Source organism: Rhincodon typus, chromosome 35 (assembly GCF_021869965.1).
Source record: "Rhincodon typus isolate 14 chromosome 35, sRhiTyp1.1, whole genome shotgun sequence".
Lineage (NCBI taxonomy): Eukaryota > Metazoa > Chordata > Chondrichthyes > Orectolobiformes > Rhincodontidae > Rhincodon > Rhincodon typus.
Genome location: NC_063366.1, coordinates 7,010,846 through 7,030,329, shown reverse-complemented (window position 1 = coordinate 7,030,329; position 19,484 = coordinate 7,010,846). Strand labels below are relative to the sequence as shown.

The following is a 19,484-nucleotide window of genomic DNA, read 5'->3' as shown; positions in this document are numbered from 1 at the left end:
TGCAAATGACTTCACAGTGGAAATACTCAATCTAATGTGTTACGTTTTTAAGTTTTTTAAAAGTTGTTATATTATATGTTTGTTTCCTTAATTTACGTTTCAATGGAAGAGATCAGTGTACCTGATGTACACATGCCTGTCAAAAACCTGAATGAGCGTGATGTTGAAAATTATAAAAAAAACGGTTAGGTTATTTTGTCAGGAAGAAGATGTAAGGTGTTCACACTAGAACGCATTCATAGCAGAGTCACAACTGTGGTTCCAGTGGTCTGAATGCTGTCAGGATGTAAATCATTATGTTTTGAATTTTGCGTTTAATTTTTAAGTAACAGTGAAGGGTTCTGAAGTAATTGGAGAATCAACTGGAAACAAAGTCCACGAGCTTTGCTTTGCGATGGAAGTGTCCTGAGGGAGTGGATTTATCTTTTTTTGATGCACATAAAACTGACACAGTTCATCATACACTATGGAGGACAAAACTAGTGAACAAATGGAAGCTGGAGTTTGTATTCAACTCAACAAATTGAAATTTAGAGAGAACTTAGAATGTGGTTAGAAGACTACACCTAACATAAGTTAGAGAATGAATTGACAGGGAATATCCAACAGTTCTAGCGTTAACATTTACTTCACCAAGAAATGAAGATGTAGGAATTAAAGTCTCACTTGTTAAGAATCAGTTGGTACTGGCATGGATGAGGATTGGTTAATAGGCAGGAAGCAGAGAGTTTGAATAAATCTGTCATTCTCAGATTGGTAGACGAGAAGCAATGGAGTGCTCATTGAGATTTTGCTCACCTATTCGTTAAGACTATGAAAAAAAATCTTGGTTTTCTGTAGTGCTGTTTTAAATCTGCCAGGGTATGCACTGTAGACAGGCCAGGACATACCATCTCTTTGCTTGGGTCTGACAATCACCCCAGCTCTGAATCCTTACTGACACAATGAATTTTCTCTGTAACATGACCAATTGCACATCGTTTACTAAGGGACAAACAGTCACAGAAGGCTATCTTCATTACAGCCAACTGTTACATCAGTATTTTCCATTTAACTATCATTTTACAGCAAATGCATTCTTACCATAATTATCACTTGACTGACAACACTTGCATGCTTCTTTACCTTTTGTTTTCTTTCAATGTTTACTTTTTCCTTTGACTGTCCAACAGCAAAACAGAGCATGCCAATAAATGATGTGTACGTTTTCAGGTGACTCTGGAACGCTATTCATCAATCTTAGAACACATAAACTAATCACTTTCTTTGCAATTTCATAACTGTGATTTCTGTTTCTACCACAAATGTTATCCCTAGACCAGTCTAAAATTGTTTTTGTTCATTCACGGGATGAGGGTGTCGCTGGCTAGGCAGCATTTATTGCCCATCCCTAATTGCCCAGAGGGCAATTAAGAGTCAACCACATTGTTGTGGGTCTAGAGTCACATGTAGGCTAGACCAGGTAAGGATAGCAGTTTCCTTTCCTAAAGGACATGAGGAAATTTGTACCTGGGGTTATGCTATTGACAAAATTTAGAGAATTAATATTACTAGCATTGTTCTATTTCAGGTCTTCTATAGCAAGTACACCCAGATCATCAAAAGATATTATGTGGAGGTGCCAGTGTTGGACTGGGGTGGGCAAAGTCAGAAATCACACAATACCAGGTTATACTACAACAGGTTTATTTGACAGTGCAAGCTTTCAGAACCTTCATCCTTCTTCAGGAAGCAAGGCTTTGAAAGCTTTTGTTTTCAAATAAACCTGTTGGACTACAACCTAGTGTCGTGTGATTTATAATTTAAAAAATCATGAAGAATAATTGTGGGTCATATTCTGTCACGGAAAAATAAAGCCGGTTTATTCTGTGAGGGGAAATGTCATAATTTAACAAGTTTTATCCATTTATTTATCCTTCTGTTATGATTAGAAGCACTAACTTCACTTTTCCAACTTTTCTTTTGTCTATTATATTATTAATTGTGATTCTCTCCCGTGGAATCTGTAGTCTGTCCAGATGTATTACACATTACCTGGTGTCGCTGGCAGCATCGGATCTCCTTGTACTAATGTTTGAAGTAATTGTGCATGTGGTTAAAGAGATGTATTTTCCATAATAATTCCTGGATTACACTTCCATTTATCGCCTTACTTTTGTCTTCATTTTTATTTACATTCATTCCTCTGTTTCGTTAACAGCTGCTTTCAGTTGAGATTGTTCATCTGCTGCCAAATATTGAGAGTCAAATACTCCACAGAGAAAACTGCAGCTATCGATATATCCATTGTTTTTGGACTTTGTGTTGCACAGAACATCCCATTTTACTTTGTAAACCAACCTGGAATCATTGTTGACAACATGGCATGGTCCTGTGTTGTAAAATCTGATTTCTATATTTTGCCTATTGGAAGGCTTATTTGTGCCTTGATACTATTTTAGCCCCATTTGTTGTGTTTCTTTTGTCTTTATTTCTCTGTTCAATGCTCTGGCCTTCAGGCACATTGTAACAAGAAGCAGGATAAGGAGAAGCTTCAGGGAAAATATCAAAGACTCAGAGTTGGAAAATCGCAGAAAATTCATCATATTGCCTACTATTTCTGGAATGTTTCATCTTTCTATGGATGGTTACTACTATATGTCAGATGTATGTACTATTTGCAGAGATCTAGTTTTACCAACCTGATTGTAATGACCTTTCCACAATTGTGGAACATGCTGGATACATGCTTCAACTTTTGAGTTCCTGCACCAACCTGTTCATTTATGCAGTGGCACACACTAAGTTCAGAAATGAAGTAAGGAATATGATTACTTATCAAAATTATCAGAATGTACAGAAATACTAATCGTCTCCTCTCACTGAGGTAAAAAGAGGGAGGTACTATAATTTCCGGGTGCGAGATTTTTTTTGTCAGAAGTTTGGACCAAAATTTGGCAATGTGTTTGCTCCCTCGGCTAATCTGTTGAAGAAGTGCAGAAAATTTCAGTGGATAGAAGAGTGTCAGAGGCACTTGACAGCCTGAAAGCTGTGTTAACTACTGTCCCAGTATTAGCCACACCTAGTTATACAAAGCCATTCAAATTAGCTATCAATGAGTGCAATGTGGGTGTCAGTGCTGTCCCATTGCAAAACAACAATGAAAAGATAGAAAAGTCTATTGGCTATTTTTCAAAAAGCTGAATATTCATCTCCAGAAATAATTCATATTTGAGAAGTAGACCTTGAGTTTGGCTTTGACATTGCAACATTTCAACATTTATGTTGTCAGTAATGTATCTGAGGCAATTGTGTATACTGATCATAAACTCTTAAAGTTTTTTTCCAGAAAAAAATAGTTATGAATATCAATTCCAGACTATTTGGATGGAGTTTCTTATTGCATTCATTCAATTTGAAAAATTATACATGTGGCAAGACAAGAGAACATAATTCCTGATGTATTGTCATGACTTTAATGAGTGTGGCAGAGGCGTTTGGTGCTTGCAGAAATAGACTGAAATGAACTTTCATGTTGAATGTCCGCATGCTTTGAGTCAATATAATGTATATGTACACTAGTGCACTGATAGCGTATGACTAACTGTTTTAAAAATGAAATCGTCTTTGTATTGCGATAGTATATCTTTTTAAGCGGGGAGGGATGATTATACTATGTCTTGAAGATATTTATTTTGTCCTGTTTCTTTTTCATGATGAAAGGTTGAGACGGAGGTAAAGCGATATCTGTTGTAAGCCAATAAAATAAACAACTTGTGAGGCCTTCGGTTTTTACTTTGAAGTTGGAAAAATACAAGCATCATAAGTGGATTGGCCATGCTAAATTGCCTGAAGTGTTCAGGGATGTGTAGATTAAGTGGATTATAGGGTGATGGGTCTGGGTGGGATGCTCCAAGGGTGGATGTGGATGTTTTTGTCCGAAGGGCCTGTTTCCAAACTGTAAGGATTCTGTGATCTACATAGGGGTGGGATCAAGTTCCCACAACACCAGGTTTTTAGTTTAGTTTTCAGTAGATGTTGGTGCTTGGAAGCTAGTAAACATCTCTCTCTGCAACTGTAAAACTCATCAGTTCTCTCTCAGTCATAATTTTTCTTGATGTCCTTTCCTCCTGGAGTGGAGATTTGCATGTGAGGCAGTTTAACTTATTGAATTTGCCTCTGCCAAAGGTGCATTTATGGGATGCTGCTATATTGGAAAAGTTGATGTTTAGTCATGAAATATTCAATTATTCTGTTACATTTTCCAATAAAAGTAAGTTATCTCAATTCTTCTTTCTTCTGTTTGTGTTTGAACTATAGTGTTAGAATGAAGTATGTTTTGCTTCAAGCCTGGTAGTTTGACTGAAGAAATTGCAGCCAGAGCACTTGCCTTTGAACATAATACATTGGAGGGTCGGCTATCTTCTTCATACATTTTGAAGGGGTGTGATCTTGTCCATAATACTTTCTTACACAATGGCACAACATCAGGCACCTGCCAAGCTTCCAGCAGCAGACCCGTGTCTGCCAATGACAAAAGTATCTCTGCTGGGGGCCCCACAATTTCTTTAGTAGCTTCCTACAATGTCCTGAGATATCCTTGAAGAGGTCCTGTGGTTTTATCAACGTTCATGCATTTTAAAACCTGAAAACTTCCTCTTCTGTCACGTGGACTCTTTTCAAGACATTACTATTGACCTCCTTGAGGCCCCTAGCTTCCATGTTTTCCTCCACAGTAAATAATGACAAGAAATAATCATTTAGAATCTCGTCCAACTCCTGTGGCTCAACACATAGATGACAACTTTATATTTAAGGTGCTTGATCCTCTCCCTAGTTACTCTTTTACCCTTAATACACTTGCAGAATTTATTTGGATTCTCCTTAAACAAATCTGCTAAAGTTTTTTCACGTCCCCATTTTAACTCTCCTGGTTTCCCTCTTAAGGTTACTCCTTCATCCCTTAGACTACTAAAGGAATTCAGGTGATCCCAGCCGCCTACACCTGAAATATGCCTGCTTCCTTTCCTTTACCTTAATATCTCCAGTCATCCAGCGTTCCCTACCCATTCCAGACTTGCCCTGCACACTGACAAGAAAATGCAGTCTCTGAACTCTCCTTATCTCATTTCTGAAATCCTTCCAATTCCCAAACGCCCATTTAACTGCAAACAACATCTTCCAATCAACTTCTGAAGGCTCTAGACTAATAGAATAAATAATTGGCCTTCGCCCTATTATAACTTTACCTTGCGAACCAGACCACTCGTTTTGCACAACTATTGCAAAGCTAAAAAAAAATGTGCAATAAGGTTCCAAAGTGCTCCCACACGGACACCTCAGTCACAAGACCCACTTATTTCTCAAGGGCAGGTTGAGGTTTGCTTCTTCTCTTGTAAGGGCACCTACATATTTATGGCAAAACTTTCCTGCACACCATTAACAAATTCCTCCCTTTCCAAACCCTTAACACTATGGCAGACTTAGCCTCTGTTTCAAAATTTGAAATCCCCAACTATTACAATTCTATTATTACTATAGCTATCTGTAGCAATTTCCGACATATTTGCTCCTGAGTTTCCCACTGTCTATTGGGGGTACATAGCACAATCCCATCAAAGTGATCACACCCTTCTTATTTCTCACTTCTACCCGAAGAGACTCACTGGACGATCCCTCAGAAATATACTGTCTAAGTACTGTTCTGATGTTTTCCTGAATTAAAAACGCCGCTAAGTCCCTTTCTATCTTTCCTACAGAATCCGTAACCCAGAACGTGTCCCTCCCTAAGCCAGGTTTCCGTAATAGCAATGAAGTCGCAGTCCCACGCTCCCATCTGTGCTCTGAGTTCATCTGCCTTACCTGTCAGTCCTTTTGCTCTAAAATAAATGCAGTTTGATTTATTAGTGAGCTGTCATTCCCTGCAGTGCAATTTCCTGCCTTGTCTATTGAACTTGCTTTTTTTAACTTCTGTCCCAGCTTCAATGTTCTGTTTTGTCTCACCATTGTTTAGGGTCCCAACCCCCTGATAGACTAGCTTAACTACTTTAGATTAGTTCCAGAAAATCTCCTCTCCAGGATTTTGGTTCTCTTCCAGTCCTTGTGTAAACTCTCCCTCATGTTTCGGTCACTGCTGCTCCAGGAGAGATTTCAATGATCCAAAAATCTCTATCCCTGTTCCATGCTCCTCAGACACGCATTTCTCTGCTCTCCCCTCCTATTCCTACTCTCCTGACCAGTACTCCCGCTCTCACGAGCATTTGATACTAAGTGGCAGTTCAGGGAAAACTGATAGATCATGGCGAGTGCCTTGGCAATGTCCAAATTCACTACCCTGTCTAACTGTGAAATTACTTCAAGGAAAGATGAAGCTCTTTGTTCAGCAACACTCCCCAGTCCCCTAAATTCTTTGCTGATTTGCTTTACTAAATATCTCTTTGGTGGTAGGGTCAGATTGTAGGTGGCAGAAGTGATGGAGGATGATAGGCTAGATGCAGAAGTTAATGGGGTGGTATGTGAGGACCAGGGGGAGCTCTGCCTTTATTTTTGTTGGGGGAATGGGGTTTGAGGGCAGAGGTGTCTCAAATTTATCTAACTTTATCTAAATTAAACACCATATGCCATTCCTCTGTCGACAGGCCAATCTGATCAAAGTCCTGTTGGACTCTGAGGAAACCTTCTTCACTGTCCACTACGCCACAATTTTAGAGCCATCTGCAAAATTACTAACCATTCCTCCTTTATTCACATCCAACTCATTTATATAAATGACGAAAAACAGCTCCAATCCTTGTGGCACACCACAGCTCACAGGCCTCGGATACATCAAACAACTCCTCACTACCACCTTCTTTTTCTAATGTTCAAGTCAATTTTATATCCAATTGGCTAGCCCTCCCTGGATTCCAAGTGACTAACCTTGCTAACCAATCTACCACACAGAACCTTGTCGAATGTGTTGCTGAAATCCATACTGACAACGTCCACCACTCTGCCTTCATCAATCTTTTTTGCTGCATCTTCAATCAACTCAATCAAGTTAGAGAGACACAATTTCCCATGCACAATCCTCTGTTGACTATCCCTAATCAGTCTTAACCTTTAAAAATACATGTAGATCCTGTCTCTCAATCTCCTCCAACAACTAATACACCACTGACATTAGACTCAGCAGTCTAGATTTTCCTGGCTTCTCCCCACCAAATTTCATGTGTAATGGTGAAATTAGCCACTCTCCAGTTTTCTGGAACCTCTCCCATGGCCAGTGATAATACAAATATCTCAGCAATGAGCAATTACTTCTTTAGCTTCCCACAATGTTCTGGGATACACCTGATTAGCTCCAAGGGATTAATCCAACTTTATGCATTCTAAGAGATAGTATGAACTGAAGTTGCTGGAATTAGAGATAACACCATGTGGAACTGGAGGAACACAGCAGCCAGGCAGTATCAGAGGAGCAGGAAAGTTGATGTTTCAGGTCAGGACCCTTCTTCAGAAACGCGTTAATCCACCTTTATGCATTTTAAGTTGTGCAACACAACCTCTTCTGTAATATGGACACTTTGCAAGATAACATAGTATATTTCCTTGATCTATTTCAAACCGATCAACTCCCATAGTTACCGGGACTAGACCTCCTCTCACCCACCCTCCTGAAGAATGTGAACCCTTACTCCAAATTCCTCCACCTCCGCCACATCTGCTCCCAAGATGGAACATTCCACTCCCGGATATCTTAGATGTCCTCCTATTTCAAGGACTGCAATTTCCTCCCTCCAGTGATCAAAAAATGCCCTTAACCGCATCTCTTGCATTTCCTGCACCTCCTCACTCAAACCCCCTCCCCCCAACAAAAATAAATACAGAATTCCTCCCAGTCCTCACATACTGCCCCACTAACCTCGGCATCCAGCATGTCACCCTCTGTCACTTCTGCCATCTATAATCCGACCCTACAACCAAAGGGATGTTTCTGTCCCCACCCCTATCTGCCTTTCGTAGGGATCCTTCAATCCATGACTCCCTAGTCTGCTCCACACTCCCCACTAGGTACACCACACCCAGCATCTTTTCCTGGAACCGCAGGACATTCTACACCTGCACCTACACCTCCCATCTCACCTTCATTCAAGGCCCAAAACAAACATTCCATATCCGAAAGGGGTTCACCTGTACATTCACCAACCTGGCCAACTGTATCCGTTGCTACCAATATAGCGTCCTCTACATTGGTGAGACCAAGCAAAGACTCGGGGACTGATTCATGGAGCATCCGCACTCTGTACGCAGGAATCAACGTTACCTTCCAGTCGCTAACTATTTTAACTCCCTTGATGACATGCCCATCCTGGGCCTCCTCCAGTTCACAATGACACCTCATGCAAACTGGAGAAGCAAAACTTCATATTCCACCTCATGAGCCTACAGCCTGATGGCCTGAACAAGTTTTAAAAACTCCCCTCACCCAGCTTCATCCCACGTCCAACCTCCCTTTCATCCCTGCCTCCTTGACCTGACACAACCTGTCCACCTTCTTGCCATCTATCTGCCCCACCCTTCCCACTGACCATTCCCTACACCCCCCTACCTGCATCCACGTATCAGCATTCCACGTTCCCTCCCAGAGCCCCACTCCTCCCTCTCGCCTCCTTGATCTGACATAACCTGTCCATCTTCCTCCCCACCTATCCACCCCACTGTTCCCACTGACAAATCTCCACTACTCCCTACTGGCATTCACCTATCAACATCCCATCGATCCTTCCCCAGTGCCACTCATCCTCCCTCTATCTATTTCCCAGCTCCCTTCCCCCTCCCAGCTCTAATGAAGGGTTCCGACTCAAAACGTCAACTTTCCTGTTCCTCTCTTACTGCCTGACCTGCTGTGTTCCTCCAGTTCCACACTGTGTTGACTCTGACTCCAGTATCTGCAGTTCTTGCTGTCTGTGATTATATATTTCTCCACATTCTCTTGCTTCCATATCCTTCTCCACAGTAAATACTAATACAAAGTATTCATTTAGTATCTCAAACATCTGCTGCAGTTCCACATGTAGACAACCTTATTGATGTTTGAGTGGCCCTATTCTCTCCTTAGTTACTCTTTTGGCCTTAAAGTATTTGTAGAATCTTTTTGGATTCTTCGAAATGCTATTTGCCAAAGCTAATTCATGGCCCCTTTCTGGCCTCCTGATTTTCCTCTTGGATGCACTCCAACTGCCCTGATACTCCTGAAGGGCCCAGGAACCTGATTTCATTACAATCTTGGGTGATTTGAAGAGTGAACAAATGTTTTGCATGAAATATTAGCGACCAAGGAGGCAGTGTATAAATTGTTTAGTGCTGCATTGTAGGCTCCATTAGAGGGCCTTCATAATATTTGTAAAAGATAGCAGATAGAAAGCAAATTGTTGCAGAAGCAGTTTCGAGATAGTGATCGCTATTACATTTAAAGCTCATGAATTGTAAATTTGATTATTTCATCAAATTTACTGAAAATTATCTCCATAGGCCAGGCATCACCCATGGAAAGACAGCAGAGTTATCATTATGGGTCCAGTGACCCTTTTGCAGGACTGATTGTAGCTAGGAAAAGCTTACTATATGAGCTGAAGACAGAAGGTGCAGGAAGCTGAGAGGAATAAATGATATGTGGAGATTGAGCCCAGAGAGACAGACCAGCAGTTGAGCAGAAAAAGGAATAGATATTGGTAAGAATCAATATATGATAATAGGGATGAAATTAGCTGACATGATTGTTGTGGCAGTAGCTCATTTGAAGACAAGGCCTGGTTTATGGTTGTTGGGGTAAGAAAATGGGAGATTGTACTCAGGTCCTAACATTATTGACAGAAAATCAGGAATAACTGAAAAATCTCACTCGTCCTGGCAGCATCCGTGTAGATAAAGCAGAGCAACCATTTTGGGTGCAGTGCTCCTTCTTCAGAACTGATCTCTCCATAAATGCTGTCACACCTGTCGAGTTTATGTCATGAACATTGAGGGTGACATGGATCCTTGTCTAATAATTGCTTTCCTTCTATTTTGCCTTGTATCAGCTTTTACAAATATTGCCGAGTTCCTTCACTGGAACCTCCAGTGCAGCACTAAACAATTTCTACTCTACTTCCTTGGTCTCTAATACTTCATGTGAAGCATTTCTTCACTCTTCACATAAGCTAAATATGCATGAAAGTAGGATCCTGAATCTTCGAGGAGTGTAAGGTCAGCCAGAGTACATGTAAGAAAGAAATCAGGACATGTTTTGGCATATAATTTAAAGACAGGAAGGTATAGGAAAGGGGTTGGAATAATTGATCGGTAGAGAATGAGCCCTGAGAGAAAACACGCCAGCTGGGCAACAAAAGGAATGGGTAACAGTCAGCCTGGGAGAATCAATAGCTGCTAATGGGATTGATTATTAGCTCATAATGTCATGGCATAGTAGCAGCTCATTTGATGACAAGGCCTGGTTTGAGAGTGTTGGGATAAAGGAGATGGGAGAACATGCTCAGGCCCTAAAATTATAAATACAAAAACAGAAATAGCTGTGAAAATACAAAATTTTGGCAGCATTTATGGGTTAAAACAGACTTAAAGCTTTGGGTCCAGTGACCCTTCTTCAAAACTGATGCTGGCGATGAAAAGCTGGGCACTTATGCAGAAGATGGGTTGGATGGAGGGTGAAGGAGTAAACGGTAACTGGAGATAGTGCCCAAAGAGAGAGAAAAACAATTGGATAAAGGATTAGTTAAAGGTCAGCCTGCAAGATTGACTAGTTGCTAATGGGGACCATTAGTTGCTGACAATGGGTTGTGTGTGGTAGCAGCCCATGTAATGAACAGCCCTGGTATATGATGGTTGGGGTAAGGACATGGGAGATGGAGCTCAAGCCCTAAAATTGTTGAAGTCGATATGGAATCCAGAAGTTTGTAGAATTTCCAAGATGAAAATGATGTACTGTTGTTACTGCTTACGCTGAGCTTTGCTGAAACACTGCAGCAATCCTGTATGCTCCCAAACAAGTCTTTGTGAGAATACTGCTAGCTTCTGCTTTAAACATTGAATATGTGCAAGGGTTTCAATTCCAGTGCTTTCTGAGGAATGACCATTCAACAGATTAACCTTCCGAGACAGAACAAAAAAAGTCTTTTCATCATATTCTTAAATGGAAAACTCTTTTTTAAAAAGTGTATACCCCTTGACAATTCTAGAAACCTTCAACCTAAACCTGTGTCATAAGGGGATAAAGTGCACAACATGGTGCACAGATTATTTAAGAGGCTTAGTTTCAGTTCCCTGATCAGGCGATAATCTTGTGTTAGCATATATATTAAATTAACTATCTTGCTGACACCTGAGAAATTCCAGCGTATAAAATATTTTGCGACAATCACGACCACCATCCTTTTAAAATTTTGTCAGAATGGGTGACCGCTTCATGGAACATCTATGTTCTGCCTGCAAAAAGAACCCTGATCTACCAGTTGCCTGCCACTTTAACACACCACCCTGTTCCCTGGCCAAAATCTATGTGTCTGGTTTTTTGCAGTTCTCCAGCAAAGCACAATGGAAACTGGAAGAACAACACCCCATTTTCCGCTTGGGGACCCTGAGCCTTCTGGACTCAATATCCAGCTCAATAATTTCAGGGCCTAAACTCTCCCATGTCCTCGCCCCCTACTCGACACACATCAGGTCTTGAATTTAAAAGCCTGCCGTTATACACTGCCTATCGTTAGTCACTAACAGTCCCGATTAGCACCTGACCACTCTTCTAGCCAGACCCTTATCAACTCCTTTGTTTATCTTCTCTCTCTTTGGGATCTGTCCTATCGTTTACTCCCTACCCCAACCCCTCCTTGTTTTCTGCATATAACCTGACATTTTTCCCAGATACCATCAGTTCTGAGGAAGGGTCACCGGACTCGAAACGTTAATTCTGATTTTCTCTTCACAGATGCTGCCAGACAAGCTGAGCTTTTCCAGCAACTTCTGTTTTTGTTCCGGATTTACAGCGTACAGTTGTTTTTGATTTTTATTCGGAATTTTTCTGGCTGTCTGGTGGTGCTTTGTTGACATGGACTGCTTGGTATCAGTGGCATGTTACCTTCTTGGATCGTGTATGTTTTCCATTCGTCAATAGTCATTATAACAAAGCAGCAGCTGGTCTATATGTTCAAAAGACCGTGACTGATGTCAGCCATTGCCTACTTAGCTCATTTGAGATTTCTCTGAGATATGAGCGAAAGCTTAGACTGAAGAACCCATCGGCTTGGCAATCAGAATTACTGACATCACCATCACTTGGAGGATAGATCCATCAATACTGACGCAGATTGAAGCCGTGTACTATCCTATTCTCGCAATCATTGGTGTTCCTGGTAAGACGTTTCAATCAGTTGGCAATCAGACTGCCTATTTTTATCCAGTTGATAAATTTCGTTATTTGCATGTTGTGTTTCTAGATAAAATTCAATCTTTAAGTCACTGTATAATTACATGCTTCTTTGTATACGTTTTAAAAATAATTATTCTCCATCCCTGGTCGCCGTTTAAAAGATGAAGCTTGTTCCCCTTCTGAAGACGCTTCAGTAGAATAAGTGAAATTAGGACACTGTCAGATGCTTTAGGATTTTGGTGCAATGGAGATGAATGGTCCATGTGTTCCGAATTAGGATGATGTGCAATTTGAAAAAAAAACTTGGCGATGTCAGTCGTCACAAGTACCTACTCCACTTATTGTTTATGAATTTGAGACTGCAGATGGTGTGATTGTGCTCTGTGAAACTTTGTGAAATACTTCAGTTCCTCCTGTGGATAGTAAACGCCAAACACTACAGCGCCAGTGATTGATAGAGCAATTATTAAAATAGACGATTTCTCTAAATCGTACGTCTTTGTCCTGATAGTATCGAGATTTCAGATATTGTTCTTAATGCATAAATAGAATATATGGAATGATGCTCCCACAATCTCTAAATCCTGCTGTAAATTATTAAATTCGGAGAAGGCACCAACTGCTCTCACTTCTGTAATTTCACAGCCAGCATTTCACAACTTAATTGATTGTGAGTCCGTGTTAATTTTAGTCTCTCTTCACCGTTCATGTTGATGCATCTTGATTTTACAAATACTCGTAGGTGTATCAACATGACCACACAAAATGAATAATGTTACGTTCTGACAAAGCACTGAGGAAAGATTTTCTGCCCCTCAGCATACTGCGGGTTCAATCTCCCCATTGAAAGTCCCTTGTGTTTAATCACGATCGTACAACCTTCAATATTGATCCAAATCGATAGAAAATCAGAAGACAAGAGTTAGGTCTGGGATGGTGTTTCTGAAGTGAAGCATGGTGACATTCAAACTGACCTACGAATTGATTTTCAACTGTTATGTCAGATTTTACAGTCATTCTGGTTTCATTGGTTTGTGCAGCATTCTCCAGTATAAGCAGCAATTGGGATTTTGGTGTTGTCGGAGGTATTGTGGCACTCACGGACGATGTATTCTTAATGCGGTCGAACGGGTCAGGTATCAGTCTCTTTTGTTTATATGTTGATAATCAACCGGCAATCCACCCCAACAAGTCCGTGATCGGGTGGTAATTGCAGGAGAGACTCTTAAGGAGGAGTGACGCCCCTCAAGCTGCAGGGATTTCAGGCTGGTGACCTATCCAGTCTTGCCACTTATCTGTCATATTCCTCCTCTATAAAAAGGGACTTCCATTAAGTAATATCTTGTCTCTACCTGCATCCCACAATCCGAAATAATGACCGATTTGACCATTCTTCTGAAAATTGTCAGTGGGACAGTTGAATAGGGAACTAAGCAACAAGTCAATGGTGAAAATTTCAGAATAATATAAACGTAGAATATAACAGAAATAGAATCCGTACCATGGCAAAAAAGCTTTTATTTTCTTCACCCAAACTATCCCACTTAATTGAATACATCACAATCACTTACTACTTCAGTCTCCACTGTTCCAAAGAAAACAAAACTAGTCTATCCAATCTCACTCCATAAATCAAACTCTCCAATCCAGGCAACGTTCAGGTAAATCCCCTCTGCACAGCCTCCTCTGTTGTCACAACCCCTTCTAGCATGTGAATTCCAGAGTTGCACAGAAATTTCTAACTCTGGCTAAAACCAAGATTTTATACAGTTTCAACATAACCTCCCGGCTGTTAAACCATGTACCTGGGCTGGTCAAAGAAAGTATCTCACATGCCTTCTTAATCACGTTATGCAACTGTTCCACGATCGTGCGGGGCAAGTGGACTTGTGCACTAAGGTGCCTCTAATCCTCCTTGCTTCCCAGTGTACTACTGTCTATCATCCATTCCCTTGCCTTGTTTGTCCCATGTATGAATCATCCATGCGGGATTTTATCAAAAGCCTTGCTGAAGTCCAACTAGATTATTTCAATTTCACTTCTTCTTAGAAACAGACAGCCCTCCTTGGGTGTTTGGCAAATATTTACGCTTGATAGGAATTCCAGAATTGCGACTGCAGTGTCATCTCTGAGAAGTTTAAGTTTCTTCAGGTAAGATACTGCTTCTTTGAAATTTTCTATCTCTGGGACTAATGGAATGCTCCTTGGTGAGAATATCTAAGACCAATACACTCATATTTGTAGAATGGATGTTGTGATATTTGAATATCGCAGGAATGTCCAGATTATCTGCCAGACCTGTCAGACCTTATTGACTAGCGAAAGAGACACATAACGCCAAATTGTCTACATCTTATATCCGTTATTGTGTTAACTATGCACAAAATCTTTTTAAATTCAGAAGAGGCAGTAGAAGCCAAACATATAAATTGGCGAGGAAATCATTTTTAACGATATTTCATGTTTTTCTTTATCTGTATTTTCTTTTCATTAATTCCACCATAAAGCTAACTTTTCCTTAATATTGACAGTGAATCGTGTAAATTACCCAATTACTCAATTACCATCACGACAGGCCCGGTGGCTCTCACCACGGAAAGGACCCATCTGATATGTTACGTTTGTCAGGTTTATCAGATTTTTACATCATTGGACAGTGTGCTAATTTATGTCTGAATGAAAGAGATTGTTGTACCTGTTCTAAAACGAACGTGACAAAAACTTGAACGAGGTTGCTGTTGAAAAGTCAAGGAGTGCTCAGGTTATTTTGAAGGAAAAAGTTGGAAGATGTTCATACTACAACGCAATTGTAACAGAATCACAGTTGTGTTTCTAGTGCTCTGAATGCTGTTACGTTTAAGATGGTTATAATATGAAGGTCATTTCTTTAATAACTGAGAAGGGCACCAAAGTACCACTAATCAGCACAGTAAATGTTTGAAAAGTCCATGAGCTTTGTTTTGCCATGGGGGGGGGAGGTGCTTAGAGCATTGGAGGTTTTTTTTTGATATACCTGAAACTCAGACACAGTTTTTTCTTTAGGATCTGCAACAAACTGAGGGATCAAATGGAAACCAAAAATCTCTGTTGTGCATCACATAGAAATCTGAGCTGAAGTTTGTGTACGATTTAGCAAACCTTAATTTACACAGGTTTTTATAACGAATCTGGAAGATTAGCCTAATTTACTGTAATGACCACATCTACAGGAAACGTCTAACAGTTCTGCCATTAACATTTAACACGCCAAGAAAGGAAAAGAATAGAGCTAAAAGCTTGGGAGCTAAGAATTTATTTGGGCTGGCATGAAGTCAGTGTTGGTTAATAGACAGAAAACAGAGAGGCTGAATAAATTAGGACTGCCATAAGGATGAAGGAGCAAGGATGGTGCAGATTATTTCTTAAATGGCAAGTCATATGAAAGGATGAATATCCATAAGAAACTTAGTTGTTTTTCTTCAAAAGTCATTGAAAGCTAGCATGCAGAGGCAGCAAGAAGGTTATGCTAGGCTTAATGACAAGACAATTTGAATATAGGAGCAAAGGAAATTGCTTTAATTGTACCCTACACTATCTAGACCATAGCTGCACTCTGGTGTGCAGTTCTGCTGACAATGCCAAAGTTAGAGTATACTGAGCATCGAGGGAATGCAACAGAAATTCAGCGGACAGAATCTTGGGATGCTGGAATTGCCCTCTAAGGAGACAGTGAAGAGATTGAGGTAATGTGATCTGGAGTTTAGAAGAATATAAGTCGAACCCTGTAACATGCACAATTCTTAAAGGGAGGGATAGAGTAGTTATTGAAAAAAAAAGTCTCTTTTGGCTATGGATGCTAGAATCAATAAAACTATTCAGGATGGAGGAAGGGAGGAACAAATTCATTGACAGGCTAATGTTTTTTGAAATTCTTTACCCGAGAGTGTCGTGAAAGCTTAGTTATTAAATCTGTTCAAGATCGAGATTTATCGATTTTGAGTTATTAATGACATCACACAAACTTGAGATCAGTTTGGAATGTGGAATTGTGGTCGAGGTTCAGATATAATCTAGCTTGGTGGAGTAGGCTCTAGGAATTGACAGGAATTGTATTTTTATGGTTCAAGGAGAACTGAATGATGAGTGAATTATGCAATTTATACATATAAAAATGGGGATTTTCATTCTGCTGGAAAGAAAACAAAAATGTTCAGTACTTTAAAGTATAAACAGTCTAAAAAGGAAGGTTTAGAAAATGTTTTTGTCAATATTTGTACAGTTCATGTTTTAAATTTGAAACAATGCTGTGATATTGACTGAACCACTAATTGGTTGATTTCATCTTGAGACATTGCAGGTCTCTGTAGGAATTGCAACAAATCATGTTAATATAAAATACTAAACAGGTCAGCCTTCAAGAGAGATGTTTATGACCCCAATCCAATTTGCTTTATTAATTTCACAAGCAAAACTGAATAATACCCCACGCTTTTCAAATATGTCGTGCTGGGGAAATTCTTCTTTCGGAGTTTAGCACAGCTGCCGCACAACACCAGGAACCTGGTGTCTATGTGGGTTTCTTTTGGGTGCACCGGGTTCCTCCTTTAGGAAAAGATGCGTGGGTTAGGAGTACTGATCATGGCAAATTGCCCACTAGTGGATTAACAATGGTAGATGCGGGGTAATGAACATAGAGTTGGGGCTAGGTCTGGCTGGGTCCTTTTCGAAGAATCAGTGCTGACATGATGGGCCTTGTGGCTTCTTTCTGTACTTCAGAAGCCTTTACATCAGTCCTAGCTGTATAGTTAAAATATGTGAACAACCACTAATTATTTTAGATACTTCTTCACTTATTAGATTTCAGTCATTTATTAGGGCAGTGTAAAAGAAGGCATGCCAAGATGACCAATGAAACCATTATTAAATTGACAACAAAAACAGAATTTTCTGGAAAAGCTCAACAGGTCTAGCAGCATCTGTGGAGAGAAAGCAGGGCTAATGCTTCAGCTTCTGTGAGACTTCTTCAGGACAATCCCTAGACAAATATGTCAAAATGTTTCAGTAGACGTTGCTCACCTATTAAGGGCTTTGCGAATTTGCTTCTTATCATCTTGTTTGTCTGACATGTTGTTACAAAGTTGTAAGACGCTGTAGACCGTGTAGGACATCGAATCTTTTTGGTTGACTTTGATGACAATCTTGGCTCTGAATCCTTACTGATGTGATGAATTCTCCAAGTAATATGACCAACTGTATATTGTTCACGAAGAAATGTACAGTCACGGCAGACTATTTTCATTCAAGCTACCTTTTAACTCAATAATTTCACTTCATCTGCACAATAAACAGCTAATCAAATTATTACTATAGTCGTCACTTGACAGCTAACATGTGAATGCATCTTTCCTTTTCATTTCCATTCATGGTATGGTTTGTCCTTTGAATGCTTCAATAGACATGAAAGCAGCTTGCTCATTCACCATCTGCGCAGGAAAGTATTCCCTCAATTTTTGTGCTCTTAAATTAATTGCTTTCTTTGCAATATCAAAGATATTTTCTGTTCTTTTCCACAAATTTTCTCCCAAGACCAGTCCAAATTTGTACCTAGGTTCTCATATTAACAAAATTTGGAAAATTCGTACTATTGCCAACTTGCTGTTCTATTACCAGTACATCCAAACCATCAAATGATATAACAGAGAATAATGATGGGTCATACTGTGTAATTAAAAAAGAGTGAGGAAAATATTATAATTGAATACATTTTATTTTCCATTTATTTATCTTTCTGTTATGGATAGAAATACTAATTACTCTTTTCAACTTATCTTTTCAGCGAACCTATTGCCAATTGTGATTTTTTCCCGTGGGAATTGTGGTCTCTCGAAATGTATTACCTGTTACCTTGTGTCAATGGTGGCAGCAGACCTCCTTGTTCTAAACTTTGAAGTAATTCTGCTTGAGGTTAAAAACACCTACTTTCCAAAATCATTTCTGGACTACACTTCCATTTGTCATCTTACTTTTGTCTTCAGTTTTATTTCGATTGATTGCTCTGTCTGGTTAACAGTGGCTTTCAGCTTTGATCGCTCTGTATCTATCTGTTTCCAAAAATTGAGAGTAAAATACTGCACAAAGAAAACTGCCATTCTGGCTATAACCATTGTTTGTGGACTTTGCATTGGACAAAACTTGCCACTTTATTTTGTAAACCAACCTGGAACCATTATTGACAACATGGTATGGTTCTGTGTTGTAAAGCCTGAGTTCTATGTTTTGCCCACTTGGAAGGCTTACTTGTCTTTTGGTACTATTTTAACTCCATTTTTGGCATTTTTCTTTATTTTACTGTTTAATGCTTTGACCATCAAGCAAATTGTAATGAGCAGTCAGGTAAGAAGAAGCTTCAAGGAAAATATGAAAGACCCAGAAACAGATAATCGCAGAAAATCCATCATATTACTACTTGCCATTTCTGGAAGTTTTATCTTGCTATGGATGTTAATTTCTTTCTGCAGTATATCTGTACAATTTACAGAGAACCAATTTTACCAAACTGATCACAATGATCTTTTCACAACTTTGGAACGCACTGGATACATGCTTCAACGTCTGAGTTCCTGCACCAACACATTTATTTATGCAATGGTGCAAACTAAGTTCAGAAATGAAATAAAGAATGTGATTAAATGTCAAAATTATCAGAAGATACTAAAATAATAAGTGCTTCCTCCCGCAGATTCAACTTCCAACACAATATCGAGCTAGCTACTCATTATTTGTTGAAGAAAGCTAGGGTAATTTTTCAGTCTTATGATCTTTCATTTGAGCAGTTCCAATGGAAAATCCTCAACTTGAAACATTTAGTTTTCTGTTTCATCCTTGGTGTTGCCTAACATACTAAGAATTATAAGTTTTCTTTCTCTTTAATTTGTTTTCATTTCAGATTTCAAGTATCTATGGTACTCTAATTTTGGCGAGACTAATACTACCCATTTATTAATAGCAGTAGCAGTGATAGCATTGGAACCTAATCACAACATTTGCTCAAAAATTTTCAAATAGTTGCTGCCCTTGTTGACCAATATCACCTTTGTTGGCATTTAATACAGATAGCATTCAT

The 19,484-nt window shown here is 39.6% G+C and overlaps 1 protein-coding gene and 1 pseudogene across 1 annotated transcript; both read left to right on the top strand.

Annotated features, from left to right (window-relative positions):
- The first annotated feature begins 1,923 nt into the window (after positions 1-1,923).
- On the top strand, positions 1,924-2,848 carry LOC125486924 (annotated as a pseudogene).
- Positions 2,849-10,838: 7,990 nt separating this feature from the next.
- Positions 10,839-19,081, top strand: LOC125486923 (probable G-protein coupled receptor 139). Its single transcript, XM_048616482.1, has 3 exons — positions 10,839-10,847; positions 12,239-12,365; positions 18,198-19,081. The coding sequence occupies exons 1-3, from the start codon at positions 10,839-10,841 to the stop codon at positions 19,079-19,081; spliced, it is 1,020 nt and encodes a 339-aa protein (XP_048472439.1).
- Positions 19,082-19,484: the final 403 nt, after the last annotated feature.

Bases quoted from the DNA above. Each gene is read 5' to 3' on its own strand.
- LOC125486923 (XM_048616482.1), top strand. The intron at 12,366-18,197 runs GTAAGACGTTTC...TTATCTTTTCAG, and splicing joins CGCAATCATTGGTGTTCCTG to CGAACCTATTGCCAATTGTG.